The 18817-nt window shown below is 40.0% G+C and overlaps 1 protein-coding gene across 6 annotated transcripts in view; it reads left to right on the forward strand.

Annotated features, from left to right (window-relative positions):
• The window catches only part of adgrb1a (adhesion G protein-coupled receptor B1a), a 468831-nt gene that overhangs the window by 377391 nt on the left and 72623 nt on the right, over nucleotides 1–18817 (forward strand). For 4 of the 6 annotated variants that reach the window (XM_061914947.1, XM_061914950.1, XM_061914953.1 and 1 more), the window contains exon 24: nucleotides 11007–11105. The exons of the other annotated variants lie outside the window; for them this stretch is intronic. In XM_061914947.1, the coding sequence (XP_061770931.1) occupies nucleotides 11007–11105 (99 nt within the window). The remainder of the gene's footprint in view (nucleotides 1–11006; nucleotides 11106–18817) is intronic. 6 annotated transcript variants of the gene reach the window in all.

Consider the following 18817-nt stretch of genomic DNA (forward strand, 5'->3'; position numbering starts at 1 on the left):
TCTTACCTATTGGTATATGATTTGTGTATTTAGGATCTGCACAAGTCTCAAAAATATGAAATCACACCATGGACATTTTTCCAATTAGATTTAGACTTAGACTTCCTTATTATTGTGATTCCAATTTTAACTTTACAGTACGAATAAGAACAACATTTCGTTGCATTAGCTCTTGGTAGTGCAGGATAAAAACTAAAAAAGCAATAAAGTGCAGATATAAATAAATAGATTACTGTACAGATAATCTATTTATTTGTCTGGTTGTTGGGTATGGTAGAGTTTTACCCGAAGAGCTTTGTGCGAGTCCGCCATTGTAGTCCCGACGTTATAGTCAAGAAGTTCCTTCTGGCTCATCATGAAGAGACGGTCAGAAAGAGGTTTCAAGATAGTCTATAAAACGATCAACGCGCAATTTTAATAAAATAACCACCATACATGTTATGTAGACCACAGGGAAGTGTTATGAATATAGAAAAAAAGAATCATAATCATAGAAATAATTACTTAAAACACCAGTAAATCCTACAGTCTTGACTACCGTATTTTTCGGACTATAAGTCGCAGTTTTTTTCATAGTTTGGCCAGGGGTGCGACTTATACTCAGGAGCGACTTATGTGTGACATTATTAACACATTACCGTAAAATATCAAATAATATTATTTAGCTCATTCACATAAGAGACTAAACTTATAAGATTTCATGGGATTTAGCAATTATGAGTAACAGATTGTTTGGTAAAGGTATAGCATGTTCTATATGTTATAGTTATTTGAATGACTCTTACCATAATATGTTAGGTTAACATACCGACGTTATAGTCAACAAGTTCCTTCTGGCTCATCATGAAGAGACGGTCAGAAAGAGGTTTCAAGATAGTCTGTAAAACGATCAACGAGCAATTTTAATAAAATAACCACCATACATGTTATGTAGACCACAGGGAAGTGTTTTGAATATAGAAAAAAAAGAATCACAATCATAGAAATAATTACTATTAACACCAGTAAATTCTACAGTCTTGACTACCGTATTTTTCAGACTATAAATTCACAATTTTTTTCATAGTTTGGCCAGGGGGTGCGACTTGTACTCGGGAGCGACTTATGTGTGAAATTATTTACACATTACCGTAAAATACCAAATAATATTATTTAGCTCATTCACGTAAGAGACTAGACGTATAAGATTTCATGGGATTTAGCGATTAGGAGTGACAGATTGTTTGGTAAAGGTATAGCATGTTCTATATGTTATAGTTATTTGAATGACTCTTACCATAATATGTTACGTTAACATACCGACGTTATAGTCAACAAGTTCCTTCTGGCTCATCATGAAGAGACGGTCAGAAAGAGGTTTCAAGATAGTCTGTAAAACGATCAATGCGCAATTTTAATAAAATAACCACCATACATGTTATGTAGACCACAGGGAAGTGTTTTGAATATGGAAAAAAATAAATCATAATCATAGAAATAATTACTTAAAACACCAGTAAATCCAACAGTCTTGACTAACGTATAAAGTCGCAGTTTTTTTCATAGTTTGCCCAGGGGTGCGACTTATACTCAGGAGCGACTTATGTGTGAAATTATTAACACATTACCGTAAAATATCAAATAATATTATTTAACTCATTCAGGTAAAAGAATAGACGTATAAGATTTCATGGGATTTAGCGATTAGGAGTGACAGATAGTTTGGTAAAGGTATAGCATGTTCTATATGTTATAGTTATTTGAATGACTCTTACCATAATATGTTAGGTTAACATAGCAGTTGGTTATTTATGCGTCATATAACGTACTCTTATTCAGCCTTTTTTTCACTATTCTTTATTTATTTTATTCTTGATGTTGGGTTTTATCAAATACAAACCCCATTTCCATATGAGTTGGGAAATTGTGTTAGATGTAAATATAAACAGAATACAATGATTTGCAAACCATTTTCAACCCATATTCAGTTGAATATGCTACAAAGACAAGATATTTGATGTTCAAACTGATAAACGTTTTTTTTTTGTTGCAAATAATCATTAACTTTAGAATTTGATGCCACCAACACGTGACACAAAGTTAGAAAGGTAGCAAGAAATACTGATAACTGCAACTGTGGACGTGGTGTCCTCCGGAACAAAGAGGACGCAAAGTTCAAAAGCCAGCATGTGTGATGGTATGGGGGTGTATTAGTGCCCAAGGCATGGGTAACTTACACATCTGTGAAGGCACCATTAATGCTGAATGGTCCATACAGGTTTTGGAGCAACATATGATGTCATCCAAGCAACGTTATCATGGACGCCCCTGCTTATTTCAGCAAAACAATGCCAAGCCACATGTTACAACAGCGTGGCTTCGTAGTAAAAGATTGTGAGTACTTTCCTGGCCCGCCTGCAGTCCATACATGTCTCCCATCAAAAATGTGTGGCGCCTTATGAAACGTAAAATACGACAACAAGAACTTAAGCTGTACATCAAGTAAGAATGGTAAAGAATTCCACTTTCAAAGCTTCAACATGTATTTTCCTCAGTTCCCAAACGTTTATTGAGTTTTGTTAAAAGAAAAGGTGATGTAAAACAGTGGTGAACATGCCCTTTCCCAACTACTTTGGCGCATGTTGCAGCCATGAAATTCTTCAACAATTAGTTTCCTCAGTTCCCAAACGTTTATTGAGTGTTGTTAAAAGAAAAGGTGATGTAACAGTGGTGAACATGCCCTTTCCCAACTACTTTGGCACGTGTTGCAGCCATGAAATTCTAAGTTAATTATTATTTACCATTAATGCTGAAAGTTCCATACAGGTTTTGGAGCAACATATGTTGTCATCCAAGGAACGGTATCATAGACGCCCCTGCTTATTTCAGCAAGACAATGCCAAGCCACGTGTTACAACAGCGTGGCTTCGTAAAAAAAGAGTGCGGGTACTTTCCTGGCCTGCCTGCAGTCCAGACCTGTCTTCCATCAAATATGTGTGGCGCATTATGAAGCGTAAAATACGACAGCGGAGACCCCGGACTGTTGAACGACTGAAGCTCTACATAAAACAAGAATGGGAAAGAATTCCACTTTCAAAGCTTCAACAATTAGTTTCCTCAGTTCCCAAACGTTTATTGAGTGTTGTTAAAAGAAAAGGTGATGTAACACAGTGGTGAACATGCCCTTTCCCAACTGCTTTGGCACGTGTTGCAGCCAAGAAATTCTAAGTTAAATATTTTTAGCAAAAAATATAAAGTTTATGAGTTTGAACATCAAATATGTCGTCTTTGTAGTGCATTCAACTGAATATGGGTTGAAAATTATTTGCAAATCATTGTATTCTGTTTATATTTACATCCAACAAAATTTCCCAACTCATATGCACCTCCAAGTCCGAGTCCATGGTTCTCGCCCGGAAAAGGGTGGAGTGCCATCCCCGGGTTGGGGAGGAGACCCTGCCCCAAGTGGAGGAGTTCAAGTACCTAGGAGTCTTGTTCACGAGTGAGGGAAGAGTGGATCGTGAGATCGACAGGCGGATCGGTGCGGCGTCTTCAGTAATGCGGACGTTGTACCGATCCGTTGTGGTGAAGAAGGAGCTGAGCCGGAAGGCAAAGCCCTCAATTTACCGGTCGGTCTACGTTCCCATCCTCACCTATGGTCATGAGCTTTGGGTCATGACCGAAAGGATAAGATCACGGGTACAAGCGGCCGAAATGAGTTTGGGTCTCTCCCTTAGAGATAGGGTGAGAAGCTCTGCCATCCGGGAGGAACTCAAAGTAAAGCCGCTGCTCCTCCACATCGAGAGGAGCCAGATGAGGTGGTTCGGGCATCTGGTCAGGATGCCACCCGAACGCCTCCCTAGGGAGGTGTTTAGGGCACGTCCAACCGGTAGGAGGCCACGGGGAAGACCCAGGACACGTTGGGAAGACTATGTCTCCCGGCTGGCCTGGGAACGCCTCGGGATCCCCCGGGAAGAGCTAGACGAAGTGGCTGGGGAGAGGGAAGTCTGGGCTTCCCTGCTTAGGCTGCTGCCCCCGCGACCCGACCTCGGATAAGCGGAAGAAGATGGATGGATGGATGGTTTATAAATTTCCCCCCAAAATGCGACTTATACTCCAATTTTTTTTCTCCCTTTTTTTATTATGCATTTTCGCCAGGTGCGACTTATATTCCGAAAAATACGCTACTTGTAAAAATGTACAGGATACTTTTAGTTGTCAAATGTTTGTTGAAATAGTTTGTCGCTTTTGTCCCGGACAAAAAAAAAAACAACCTGCAGTGCAATTTTACTGCATTGCGAATTTTTTTAAACCCCTTAAAAAGTGTGAAAAGTTGCAAAGTTTGGTAGTTTTGTTGTACGGCGGCAGACTGTCACGAAAACACATGGGTTAAAAAAGCGCACACAGACGTCACGAGGGAGGCCGCAGTTCCACTATCGCCGTCGATCTTAGCTCGAGGTTCAAATTGAAAACGTGTTTATTGAAGTTAATTAATTTGTTCTGCATCCAATTAAGCACATAGCAATATTTGAATCAGGCAGATTTGCCCTTCGAGACAGGCTTCACTGCCATCTGCACCCCCGCAACAAATTAGCTTGACCTCGCAGAATGAGAGAAGACTTAAACACCGGAGAGTCGGACTTGTAGGATGAAGTTAGTACATTCACTTCTGTGTTTTTTTTTCCATAAAAACTTTAGATTATCACTAGATTTTTTTTTTCTCCCCTCCAATCTATCGACCTACACAACTTTTGCCTCTTGACTCTCCTGTCCAGGTAAATTGTGTTTTTTCAATAAAAAGTGTTGATTGCTTTTTAATATCACCGCCCACGGCGTGCATTTAGCAGGTGTATTGCCCTTTTACTTGAAATTGAATTCCTCCCATGATGTGATTTTTTTTAATCTGGGCATCCACAGGCTACAAATTTCTATTCCCTCAGTCTGTCAGCTGTAATTGTGTTTGTCAGGAGACAATTCAGCGCTGTGCTCGCCGATACCCGTCCAATATTTGCAGCATTATATTCAGTCTGATTCATACATTTTGAAAACTGTAATTAGAGCAGGGGTGTCCAAACTTTATCCATGCATTTAGGCCTCCACTCAGGCTTGATCTCGGGGACCCCGAAGGGGTTTTGGTCCAAAAAATATTAAAAATGTGTCATTATTCAGTATTATTTTGTTTTATTATTGTTCAAGTTTTAAATCTCCATATCAACATTAGGTCCATCTGTCAATATAATGATTTTAAAGATTTAAGTTGTATGCTCTTTTTGTCAAAGAAAACCCTGTTTTTTGATGGGAAAAAAAACACAAAATATGCAATATTATCACCCAATACTCTTTAAAGTGGAATATTTGAGATTATATAATAATTGGAGCCTTAAAAAAGTCAATAACTAATAACACCATTGATTTTAATTCATTATTATTTTTGGAGCAATGACACTTAAAAACAAATCACACTAAAATGATTGGCGATCCAAAAGAGTCCTACTCATTAAAGTGTTTTTTACTGTTTACTTTTAACTAGGGGTGGGCAAATTAATGCGTTAATTATGCGTTAACTCATCAATCTATTAACGCCGACAATTATTTTATCGCACATTTGCGTATGTTGTTTACATCTAATTCGTTACTATGGTCATCTAATTAGTTACTATGGTCATCTAATTAGTTACTATGGTCATCTAATTAGTTACTATGGTCATCTAATTAGTTACTATGGTCATCTAATTAGTTACTATGGTCATCTAATTAGTTACTATGGTCATCTAATTAGTTACTATGGTCATCTAATTAGTTACTATGGTCATCTAATTAGTTACTATGGTCATCTAATTTTACCAGAAAGTTCTAAAGTTTAGTGATGTATCAGATTGTAGGTGGGTTTGTTTTTTACCCTTCCTGTTCATACTTTGTTGTGTTTTTGGCATTTTTGTTGCGTTTTGCTTGATTGTAAAATATGTTGATTGAGAAGCGGTGTGACGTTCAATATTCAGTGTTTTATCCTTCATAGTTAATATTGTAAATCCCAAATTCTTTATTTTCATGTACATTCTGGGTGTCTCATTCAGTAAAAATCTTTGAAATTTCATTCTGTTTTTTAAGGCGGTCTTTCATAACGTTTTTAGTAGGGGTGGGCAAATTAATGCGTTAATTACGAGTTAACTCATCAATCTATTAACGCCGACAATTATTTTATCGCACATTTGCGTATGTTGTTTACATGCTTTTATTTTGTTAACGCCTTTTCTTAACAAGATGGCGTCGCCCGGCGTGGAGGGGCTCTTGGTAAAGATGGAACATTTGGCAAAAATACCGGACAATTCTGCAAATTTCATGGCTGGCTTACAGCGTGGTCACTCCGGGATCACTTACGACCGCCAGACAATTCTGGATGTGGATAGATCGGGCCGTTTTGGACTGAATGAGGCGTGCTTGCTAAACCGGCAAGCTAGCATGGGAATACTTTGCCGGCTACATCCAGCGGCCTGTGAAGCAGCGGAGTATATGTGTTGTCTGTCTATGAATAATGCAGACCAGGAGTGTTGGCTGAGTTCTTAACGTTTGCTTTCAGAGCGTGCATATCACAACATACAAGATGCCGTCATGGCGACACAACCTATACCGGGCTACCGCGCATGCTCCTCACTCCTGTTGCATGCTGGGTAGGGTAGTTCTTTTTATTCCCTGGCTCATAACATCACAATATAGTACCATGTATATGATGCCTTCAGTTTATCAAAGCACCAAGCAAACAATCGGAAAATTCCCATCATATCAATTCCTAGATATGGTCATAATTATTTGAAGTGCACTACGCAGAATAAACACAACATTATTAATATTGCTACTACGGATAATTTGATCAAAAATTCCCTAAAACAGCCCACTACCTATAATATAGGTTTTTTAAACATAAGATCCCTGATAAAAAAAAATGTTTCTGCTGTTACCTCAGAAATTGCCTGTTCAGATGTTATGATTGTGGCTCAGAGATTTGTATGTAGATTATATTTATTTTCCATAACAAACAGGATAACTTAAATACCCTGGCAGTGGCAATAAGCTTAAATGTTTGTATTTACATTTTTGGAGTTGATTTTCATAAAATATGCTATTTAACTGCTACTGTTTAACAAGGACTGATTTAAATTGTGTTTGCACAACAAATGTTTTGGCGCTTTTGTTCATGTGGGAGAATATTCCAATAAAGGTGCACTACACACTACTTTTGAATTCATTATTGGGCTTTGCGTATACAATGCAGTTAATTGCGATTAATCGGAGAAATAGTGCGATTAACTTCGATTAAAATTTGTAATCGTTGCCCAGCCCTAATATATATATATATGATAATAGCTTCAATATATAGGCGACTATAATGCGACTTATACTATGGTTTTTTTTCCTTCTTTATTATGCATTTTCGGCAGGTGCGACTTATACTCCGGAGCGATTTATAATCTGAAAAATACGGTAGATGCCCATATCGGATGTACAAATATACTTTACAAAAGAGAAGTGTGGGATACTTCACTTGTTGCCTTATTTTTATTTGACTTTATTAAATGTATTTATTTTATCATTTGGTGCAGCTGGGCCGGAGCAGGCGGGGATAGAAAGAGGAAAAAAAGGAAGACAGAGGGGGAATTTGTGGGGATAAGAGGGGGATCAGACAGAAAGACAAGAACAAGAACAGCAACAACAACGATAGAGCAACATCAGCAAATACGATATGTACAAATATGTCGGTAAAAGTGATAGCAAAGAAGCAGTAAGTGAAAAGAAAAGATCATTAACGTACTATTTTGAAGCATATCTTTTGCAAGCATGCAGGCCCCGAGTTTGACACCTGTGCCCTAAAGCAGTGATTTTTAACTTTTTTTCAGTGATGTACCCCCTGTGAACATTTTTTTAATTCAAGTACCCCCTAATCAGGGCAAAGCATTTTTGGTTGAAAAAAAGAGATAAAGAAGAAAAATACAGCACTATGTCATCAGTTTCTGATTTATTAAATTGTATAACAGTGCAAAATATTGCTCATTTGTAGTGATCTTTCTTGAACTATTTGGAAAAAAAGATATAAAAATAACTAAAAACTTGTTGAAAAATAAACAAGTGATTCAATTCTAAATGAATATTTCTACACATAAAAGTAATCATCAACTTAAAGTGCCCTCTTTGGGGATTGTAATAGAGATCCATCTGGATTCATCAACTTCATTCTAAACATTTCTTCACAAAAAAGAAATCTTTAACATCAATATTTATGGAACATGTCCACAAAAAAATCTAGCTGTCAACACTGAATATTGCATTGTTGCATTTCTTTTCACACTTTATGAACTTACATTCATATTTTGTTGAAGTATTATTCAATAAATATATTTATAAAGGATTTTTTAATTGTTGATATTTTTAGAATCCATCCATCCATCATCTTCCGCTTATCCGAGGTCGGGTCGCGGGGGCAGCAGCCTAAGCGGGGAAGCCCAGACTTCCCTCTCCCCAGCCACTTCGTCTAGCTCTTCCCGGGGGATCCCGAGGCGTTCCCAGGCCAGCCGGGAGACATAGTCTTCCCAACGTGTCCTGGGTCTTCCCCGTGGCCTCCTACCGGTTGGACGTGCCCTAAACACCTCCCTAGGGAGGCGTTCGGGTGGCATCCTGACCAGATGCCCGAACCACCTCATCTGGCTCCTCTCCATGTGGAGGAGCAGCGGCTTTACTTTGAGTTCCTCCCGGATGGCAGAGCTTCTCACCCTATCTCTAAGGGAGAGACCCAAACTCATTTCGGCCGCTTGTACCCGTGATCTTATCCTTTCGGTCATAACCCAAAGCTCATGACCATAGGTGAGGATGGGAACGTAGATCGACCGGTAAATTGAGAGCTTTGCCTTCCGGCTCAGCTCCTTCTTCACCACAACGGATCGGTACAACGTCCGCATTACTGAAGACGCCGCACCGATCCGCCTGTCGATCTCACGATCCACTCTTCCCTCACTCGTGAACAAGACTCCTAGGTACTTGAACTCCTCCACTTGGGGCAGGGTCTCCTCCCCAACCCGGAGATGGCACTCCACCCTTTTCCGGGCGAGAACCATGGACTCTGAATATTTTTCTAAAAATCTCACATACCCCTTGGCATACCTTCAAGTACCCCCATTTGAGAACCACTGCCCTATAGTGTCCCAGCTACACCCCCATTGGGTGTCTTTACTTTTCCACAAGACCCCTATAGAACAAGGGTCACCGCGGGCACCAGGTAGCCCGTAAGGACCAGATGAGTCGCCCGCTGGTTTGTTCTAAAAAATAGCTCAAATAGCAGCACTTACCAGTGAGCTGCCTCTATTTTTTAAATGTTATTTATTTACTAGCAAGCTGGTCTCGCTTAACTCAACATTTTTAATTCTAAGAGAGACAAAACTCAAATAGAATTTGAAAATCCAAGAAAATATTTTAGAAACTCAGTCTTCACTTGTTTGATTAAATTCATTAATTTTTTTACTTTGCTTCTTATAACATTCAGAAAGACAATTTTAGAGAAAAAATACAACCTTAAAAATGTTGGGGGGGTTTTTAAACACATATACCTTTTAAATTCCTTCCTCTTCTTTCCTGACAATTCAAATCAATGTTCAAGTAAAATAATTTTTTTTTATTGTAAAGAATAATAAATACATTTTGATTCAATTCTTCAGTTTAGCTTCTGTTTTTTCGGTTGAATTTTGAATTTTAAAGAGTCGAAATTGAAGATAAACTATGCTTCAAAATTAAATTTTCATTTTTTCCCTGTTTTCTCCTCTTTTAAACCGTTCTATTAAGTGTTTTTTTCATCATTTATTCCCCAGAAAAACCTTCCGTAAAAGGAAAAAAAATGTATGACGGACAGAAATACCCATTTTATATATATATATATATATATATATATATATATATATATATATATATATATATATGTGTGTGTATGTATTTATATATATGTGTATATGTATTTATATATATGTATATATATATATATATGTATATGTATTTATATATATGTGTATATATATATATATATATATATGTATATGTGTTTATATATGTATATATATATATATAAATGTATGTGTGGGGAAAATCACAAGAATACTTCATCTCTACAGAACTGTTTCATGAGGGGTTCTCTCAATCATCAGGAGATTTCCTAATGAATCTCCTGATGACTGAGGGAACCCCTCATGAAACAGTTCTGTAGAGATGAAGTATTCTTGTGATTCTTCCCACACATACATATTGCGCTCTACCACGGTACCGAACACTATTCTCTGGATAATCCAATCAAGACATATATATATACATATATATTTATATTAGATTTATAACTTAGATTGAACTTTCACAGTATCACCCGCTCAACATCCATTGCTTTCGGTTCCCCTAGGGGGGGTGGGGGTTGCCCACATATGGGGTCCTCTCCAAGGTTTCTCATAGTCATCATTGTCACCGACGTCCCACTGGGTGTGAGTTTTCCTTGCCCTTATGTGGGCTCTACCGAGGATGTCGTAGTGGTTTGTGTTGTGGTTTGTGCAGCCCTTTGAGACACTAGTGATTTAGGGCTATATAAATAATCATTGATTGATTGATATATGTACATATAGATTTATTTCTTAAAGGTAAATTGAGCAAATTGGCTATTTCTGGCGATTCATTTAAGTGTGTATCAAACTGGTAGCCCTTCACATTAATCAGTACCCAAGAAGTAGCTCTTGGCCTCAAAAAGGTTGCTGACCCCTGCTCTAGAACAAGAAGACTTCTTCAGAGTCATGCAGGGAAACATCCCAGAAAACCCACCCTGAACTCTGAGCTGGCTCCCGGAACCCTGAGAGAGAGATTGTGAGAGAGGACTGTGACTCACTGTTTGCGTGACTGTTTTGTTTTTCCCGTGCGCTCGTGCAAGCACACACACATCTGTACCAGTCTGTGTATAGTTGCATCTGTATCTGTTTGTGTTGTTGTTACAGCGTGTTAATTTGACTTTGCAGTCAGATGACAGTGCCACTGTACAATATGACGCTCAAATGTGCCAAGTGTGGAGTTATCTCGTCGGCTGACGTATCCACCGCAGCTACCAGTAACGCCATGTTAGTCACGCTAATTATTTATCCTACACTCTTCTTGCCTCTATCCTCTCCTGAACTTCACACCTCTCCTGTCCTCCCTCACGTGATTGGTTCCCCTTTTTTAATCCATCCTGTCATTGTTCTCCTCCCTGACTCCCGAGCAGGGATGCTCCCTTCATTATGAGCTCACTAAAGCTTTAACCTTTGTTAGCGCTGTACTCCATGTCAAATGATGGGTCATTTATGTTGCTTTATGATATTCCTGAACCTCAACATCCTTTTTTCAAATGTTTACATACACTCATCATGGATGTCATACCAGTTTTGGTTGCATAATGGTTTACCATTCTGACCGTTACGATTCTTTTTCTAGGGTGGAAAGATTACACAATGTGCACCTTTAGTATTTATTTAGTTTTTTTCCTAAAATATACACCAGGTCTATGCATACAGTTCCAGGTCTGATACCCCATGATGATGACTTTATGTACAGGGACACATTCGGTCTGCAAAATAGTGAGGACTGGACAAAATTGACTGTAAATTTGGGGTGATTGGAAACAGTTGTTTTCATAATTTACAAGGACTGGTCAAATTTGACCAGTCCTTGCACCTGGGGATAGGTTGATTGGCAACACTAAATTGGCCCTAGTGTGTGAATGTTGTCTGTCTATCTGTGTTGGCCCTGCGATGAGGTGGCAACTTGTCCAGGGTGTACCCCGCCTTCCGCCCGATTGTAGCTGAGATAGGCGCCAGCGCCCCCCGCGACCCCGAAAGGGAATAAGCGGTAGAAAATGGATGGATGGTCAAATTTGCTTGAGTTTGTGCGAGATAAATTAATTTAGGGGACGGCGTGGCGCAGTGGGAGAGTGGCCGTGCGCAAACCGAGGGTCCCTGGTTCAAATCCCACCTAGTACCAACCTCGTCACGTCCGTTGTGTCCTGAGCAAGACACTTCACCCTTGCTCCTGATGGGTGCTGGTTGGCGCCTTGCATGGCAGCTCCCTCCATCAGTGTGTGAATGTGTGTGTGAATGGGTAAATGTGGAAGTAGTGTCAAAGCGCTTTGAGTACCTTGAAGGTAGAAAAGCGCTATACAACTACAACCCTTTTATCATTTATTATTTATATTTCATTGAGGGAAATAACTGTTTGATCCCGTACTTAACCAGCAAGCGTTCTGCACTCGCGGTGTACAAACCCCGTTTCCATATCAGTTGGGAAATTGTGTTAGATGTAAATATAAACGGAATACAATGATTTGCAAATCATTTTCAACCCATATTCAGTTGAATATGCTACAAATATTTGATGTCCAAACTGATAAACATTTTTTTTTGTTGTTGCAAATAATCATTAACTGTTGAATTTGATGCCAGCAACACGTGACAAATACAAATACTGATAAAGTTGAGGAATGCTCATCAAACACTTATTTGGAACATCCCACAGGTGTGCAGGCTAATTGGGAACAGGTGGGTGCCATGATTGGGTATAAAAACAGCTTCCCAAAAAATGCTCAGTCTTTCACAAGAAAGGATGGGGCGAGGTACACCCCTTTGTCCACAACTGCGTGAGCAAATAGTCAAACAGTTTAAGAACAACGTTTCTCAAAGTACAATTGCAAGAAATTTAGGGATTTCAACATCTACGGTCCGTAATATCATCAAAAGTTTCAGAGAATCTGGAGAAATCACTCCACGTAAGCGGCATGGCCGGAAACCAACATTGAATGACCGTGACCTTCGATCCCTCAGACGGCACTGTATCAAAAACCGACATCGATCTCTAAAGGATATCACCACATGGGCTCAGGAACACTTCAGAAAACCACTGTCACTAACTACAATTTGTCGCTACATCTGTAAGTGCAAGTTAAAGCTCTACTATGCAAAGCGAAAGCCATTTATCAACAACGTCCAGAAATGTCGTTGGCTTCTCTGGACCCAAGATCATCTAAGATGGACTGATACAGAGTGGATGGGGCGAGGGTCACCACTTTGTAAGCAAATTGTCGAACAGTTTTAGAACAACATTTCTCAACGAGCTATTGCAAGGAATTTAGGGGTTTTACCATCCACGGTCCGTAAAATCATTAAAAAGTTCAGAGAATCTGGAGAAATCACTGCACCTAGGCAATGATATTACGGACTTTTGATCCCTCAGAAGGTACTGCATCAAAAACCGACATCAGTGTGTAAAGGACATCACCACATGGGCTCAGGAACACTTCATAAAACCACTGTCAGTAACTACAGTTGGTCGCTACATCTGTAAGTGCTAGTTAAAACTCTACTATGCAAAGCCAAACCCATTTATCAACAATATCCTGAAACGCCGCCGGCTTGGCTGGGCCCGAGCTCACCTAAGATGGACTGATGCAAAGTGGAAAGGTGTTCTGTGGTCTGACAAGTTCACATTTCAAATTATATTTGGAAACAGAGGACGTGGTGTTCTCCAGAACAAAGAGGAAAATAACCATTCGGGTTGTTATAGGCGCTAAGTTGAAAAGCCAGCATGTGTGATGGTATGGGGGTGTATTAGTGCCCAAGGCATGGGTAACTTACACATCTGTGAAGGCACCATTAATGCTGAAAGGTCCATACAGATTTTGGAGCAAAATATGTCATCCAAGCAACGTTATCATGGTCGCCCCTGCTTATTTCAGCAAGACAAGTGTTACAACAGCGTGGCTTCGTAAAAAAAAGAGTGCGGGTACTTTCCTGGCCCGCCTGCAGTCCAGACCTGTCTCCCATCGAAAATATGTGGCGCATTATGAAGCGTAAAATACGACAGCGGAGACCCCGGACTGTTGAACGACTGAAACTCTCCATAAAACAAGAATGGTAAAGAATTCCACTTTCAAAGCTTCAACAATTAGTTTCCTCAGTTCTCAAACGTGTATTGACTATTAAAAGAAAAGGTGATGTAACACAGTGGTGAACATGCCCTTTCCCAACTACTTTGGCATGAGTTGCAGCCATGAAATTCTAAGTTAATTATTATTTGCAAAAAAAAAAAAAAATTAATGAGTTTGAACATCAAATATGTTGTCTTTGTAGCATATTTAATTGAATATGGGTTGAAAAGGATTTGCAAATCATTGTATTCTGTTTATATTTACATCTAACACAATTTCCCAACTCATATGGAAACAGGGTTTGTAGATCCAGGACAGAAACAGTCTTTGATTGATTGATTGAAACTTTTATTAGTAGATTGCACAGTTCAGTACATATTCCGTACAATTGACCACTAAATGGTAACACCCGAATAAGTTTGTCAACTTGTTTAAGTCGGGGTCCACATTAATCAATTCATGGTCGATTCTCAATCATCAATTCTCTTCTGATCAAATACTTGTCAAAGTACCTCAGGGATAAGGTTATAGACCTGCACAAGACTATAATGGTCTTTGTCAGGTTCAAACACTGATGCCATCTATTAAACAAGACAAAAGGCAAAGAATCAAACAGAGACAGAATTAAATTTGGACTCAGATCTGTCCGTACAGTCCTGCACCACGCTCTGACTAAAAAGGTTCACATCTCCTCTTTTATTTAGATATTCAATGTTTATGCAAAAACACATGTCAAAACAGAAATGGGGAGTATGTAAACAGTCTTTGTTTTCGGTCACATTGAAGACAAAAGAAGAAGATGCCTTGGTCTCGGGGTCGTCCTGGATTCAGCTTCGGCAGGTCTTTGAGGACAATAGATAACCCCTCCCGTCTCTTTCCAACGTACACAGCGGAATCTTCCAAGACTTTGCTTGGTGCAACAAAGACAGATCTCATCTGTTCACTGGAAACTCAGAGAGTGGAAAGTTTTTGGATAATTTACATATTCTGACAAGTTGGTACACTTTGACAGCCAATTTAGACCCGGTAATGGCGAGAACGACAGGAAAAGACGCTTGGTTCCACCCTTTTTTTCTTAGTGAGGATTAAGAGTCATTATTCATCTAAATGGGAATATATGAGCAACCTATCAGTGCATCCTAATGATAGCAGATATTGTACAGTAAGTCATATATATATATATTTTTGGGCTCTCATGAAGTCTGCAGTGAGTAATAATCATACAGCTTTACATATATACTTACATCATGCATATACAACCTCAATGGAGGTGTTTGGATGTTTTTAAGGGCTTTATAGGCAGAATAGAGCAAATCCTAAAGGCGGCATTGTAAGCAGATGTTTGATTGTGTTTATTCAAGATTTAGAATAGATAAATGTGTATCGGCTGGGACATCTCTGCGCTGCTGATCCGCCTCCGCTTGGGATGGTTTCCTGCTGGCTCTGCAGTGGACGGGACTCTCGCTGCTGTGTTGGATCCGCTTTGGACTGGACTTTGCGGCTGTGTTGGATCCACTATGGATTGAACTTTCACAGTATCATGTTAGACCCGTTCAACATCCATTGCTTTCGGTCCCCTGGGGGGGGGGGGGTTGCCCACATATGTGGTCCTCTCCAAGGTTCTCATAGTCATCATTGTCACCGACGTCCCACTGGGTGTGAGTTTTCCTTGCCCTTATGTGGGCCTACCGAGGATGTCGTAGTGGTTTGTGTTGTGGTTTGTGCAGCCCTTTGAGACACTAGTGATTTAGGGCTATATAAATGAACATTGATTGATTGATTGATATCATTTTTATAACAGTCTTCAAGACCATGAACAAGACTCTTGATGAGAGCGGGACCACTGTTGAAGAAATACAAGAAACCTCTCTCCACATCCAAGGCTCCAGTTCAGCCCGGACTTAATGGAAGTTCTGATTTATGATCTTAAGGAAGTGGGAACCACAGTCACCAAGTAAAAATACTAGTAAACTATTTGCTATAATGAATGGGGATCCTGCATTACCTGCAGAAGAAAACAGGCCTGTCTGAAGTCCAACAATCATCTCCTGGATGTCCCAGACAAGACTTGGGAAAATGTGATGTGGACACATCAGACCAAAGCTCTTTTGGATGTTGGCAAATGCTGAATATAAACCCAGCAAAACAGTCCCACTGGGGGTGGAAACTCTCTGCTGAGGGTACAGGAAGAGGGTCTGATGAAGGTGGTCATGCACCACAGAACCATTGATGAAAACATGGCAATGACCTAAAACATAAAGAAGTGGCTAAAAAAAAAAAAAAGAATGACCTTAAGTCTTGCCAGTCTTTGGACTTTAATCCCATTGGAAATCAGTGGAGGAAGCTGAAACATTTAGTTTGCAAAGAAACAGCCTGGACACGTTTATAATTCGAAGAGAAAATGTAAGGAGTAGTGAACCAAAAAGCTTCTCGAGGCGTGTGTTTCCCTGGTGAGCAACTAGAAGAAACGTCTAACTGCTCATTTTGCCAACAAAGAATTATCCATCAAGTACTAATTCCATTTGCTTGGAGATTAAATATGTATTTCCCCAATCAAAATGTATAATAACACATCGTTATTTAAAGGCCTACTGAAAGCCACTACTAGCGACCACGCAGTCTGATAGTTTATATATCAATGATGAAATATTAACATTGCAACACATGCCAATACGGCCGCTTTAGTTCACTAAGTTTTAATTTTGCGCTGAAAACGTCTCGGTATGATGACGCCTGCGCGTGACATCACAGATTGTAAAGGACATTTTGTTATTAATTAATTAGTCTGTTTTTCATCGCAAAATTCCACAGTATTCTGGACATCTGTGTTGGTTAATCTTTTGCAATTTGTTCAATGAACAATGGAGACATCAAAGAAGAAAGCTGTAGGTGGGAAGCGGTGTATTGCGGCCGGCTTTAGCAACACAAACACAGCCGGTGTTTCTTTGTTTACATTCCCGAAAGATGACAGTCAAGCTTTATGGAACAGAGATGTCAAGTGAACACGGTTGGATTGGACCACACACACATGAAGTGCAGTGTATTATGCAGCGATCATTTTTAACATTCTGTATTCTGAAGGCGATCTATGTCGTATGCTACTCCGTCAGAGTCGGGTTCAAAGCGGTTGGGCCTGGCCGAGTGGTCCTGCCACCCCCCTCCCCCTCACAGCATCTTCCATCCATCCATTTACTACCGCTTATTCCCTTTTGGGATCACAGGGGGCGCTGGCGCCTATCTCAGCTACAATCGGGCGGGAGGCGGACTACACCCTGGACAAGTCGCCACCTCATCGCAGGGCCAACACAGATAGACAGACAACATTCACACACTAGGGCCAATTTAGTGTTGCCAATCAACCTATCCCCAGGTGCATGTCTTTGGAAGTGGGAGGAAGCCGGAGTACCCGGAGGGAACCCACGCATTCACGGGGAGAACATGCAAACTCCACACAGAAAGATCCCGAGCCTGGATTTGAACCCAGGACTGCAGGACCTTCGTATTGTGAGGCAGACGCACTAACCCCTCTGCCACCGTGAAGCCCTCTCACAGCTTCTTCCCTATCTGAATCGCTCCCACTGCCCTCTAGTCCTTTATTTATTTATTTTTTCCTAGTAGTTCACTCTCACTTTCCTCATCCACAAATCTTTCATCCTCGCTCAAATTAATGGGTAAATCGTCGTTTTCTCGGTCCGAATCGCTCTCGCTGCTGGTGGCCATGATTGTAAACAATATGAAGATGTGAGGAGCTCCACAACCCGTGATGTCACGCGCACATCGTCCGCTACTTCCGGTACAGACAAGGCTTTTTTATTAGCGACCAAAAGTTGTGAACTTTGTCGTCTGTTCTCTACTAAAACTTTTTAGCAAAAATATGGCAATATCGCGAAATGATCAAGTATGACACAAAGAATGGACCTGCTATGCCCGTTTGAATAAAAACATCTCATTTCAGTTGTCCAGGGTGTACCCTGCCTTCCGCCCGATTGTAGCTGAGATAGGCGCCAGCGCCCCCCGCGACCCCGAAAAGGAATAAGCGGTAGAAATTTGGATGGATGGACAGTAGGCCTTTATAAACTTAATGTTACTTTTGTACCCTTTTTATTTGGGTCTCTTGAAATGACTTGAGTTTGGGTTTGGTTTTGGGACTGTGATCAAGATAAAGTCCTTTTGGTAAAAACCAATACAAACATGGCGAACACACCATATAACAGAGGTGCCAATCAACAGTTGATCCTGTGTAGTTTTTGCTCGGAGGCATCTCAAGCTTCCCTCAAAATAATTTTCCGAGCATAATTGAATAACGTGTGTGTTACTGGATTTTGTGTTTTGCTTTTTGGTTAAATTATGATACCTGCCAACACTGATTATGTATGATATGCACCCGATGATGACTTGGCTCGGTTGGTAGAGTGGCCATGCCAGCAACTTGAGGGTTGCAGGTTCGATTCCCGCTTCCGCCATCCTAGTCACTGCCATTGTGTCCTTGGGCAAGACACTTTACCCACCTGCTCCCAGTGCCACCCACACTGCTTTAAAAATGTAACTTAGATATTGGGTTTCACTATTTAAAGCGCTTTGAGTCATTAGAGAAAAAGCGCTATATAAATATAATTCACTTCACTTGACGTGCAAACATCGTCTGTGACATCTTTTTGGTAGCACTTCACCCTTTGGAAGCTAAAATATCATCCTACCTCTCCTTGTGAGATATCTTCCATTTATTACTAAATTAAAATTATGGATTCGATCCGAGAACATGATCAACTCTAATACTTTAGTGAAATAGTATAAAACGCAAATATTAGTTGTTTTGTTTGGAGCCAGCATACAGTGAGGTTAAAATGTTACTACTCATGCGAATAATGGCCTGCT

This window comes from Nerophis ophidion, linkage group LG11, assembly GCF_033978795.1.
Source record: "Nerophis ophidion isolate RoL-2023_Sa linkage group LG11, RoL_Noph_v1.0, whole genome shotgun sequence".
Lineage (NCBI taxonomy): Eukaryota > Metazoa > Chordata > Actinopteri > Syngnathiformes > Syngnathidae > Nerophis > Nerophis ophidion.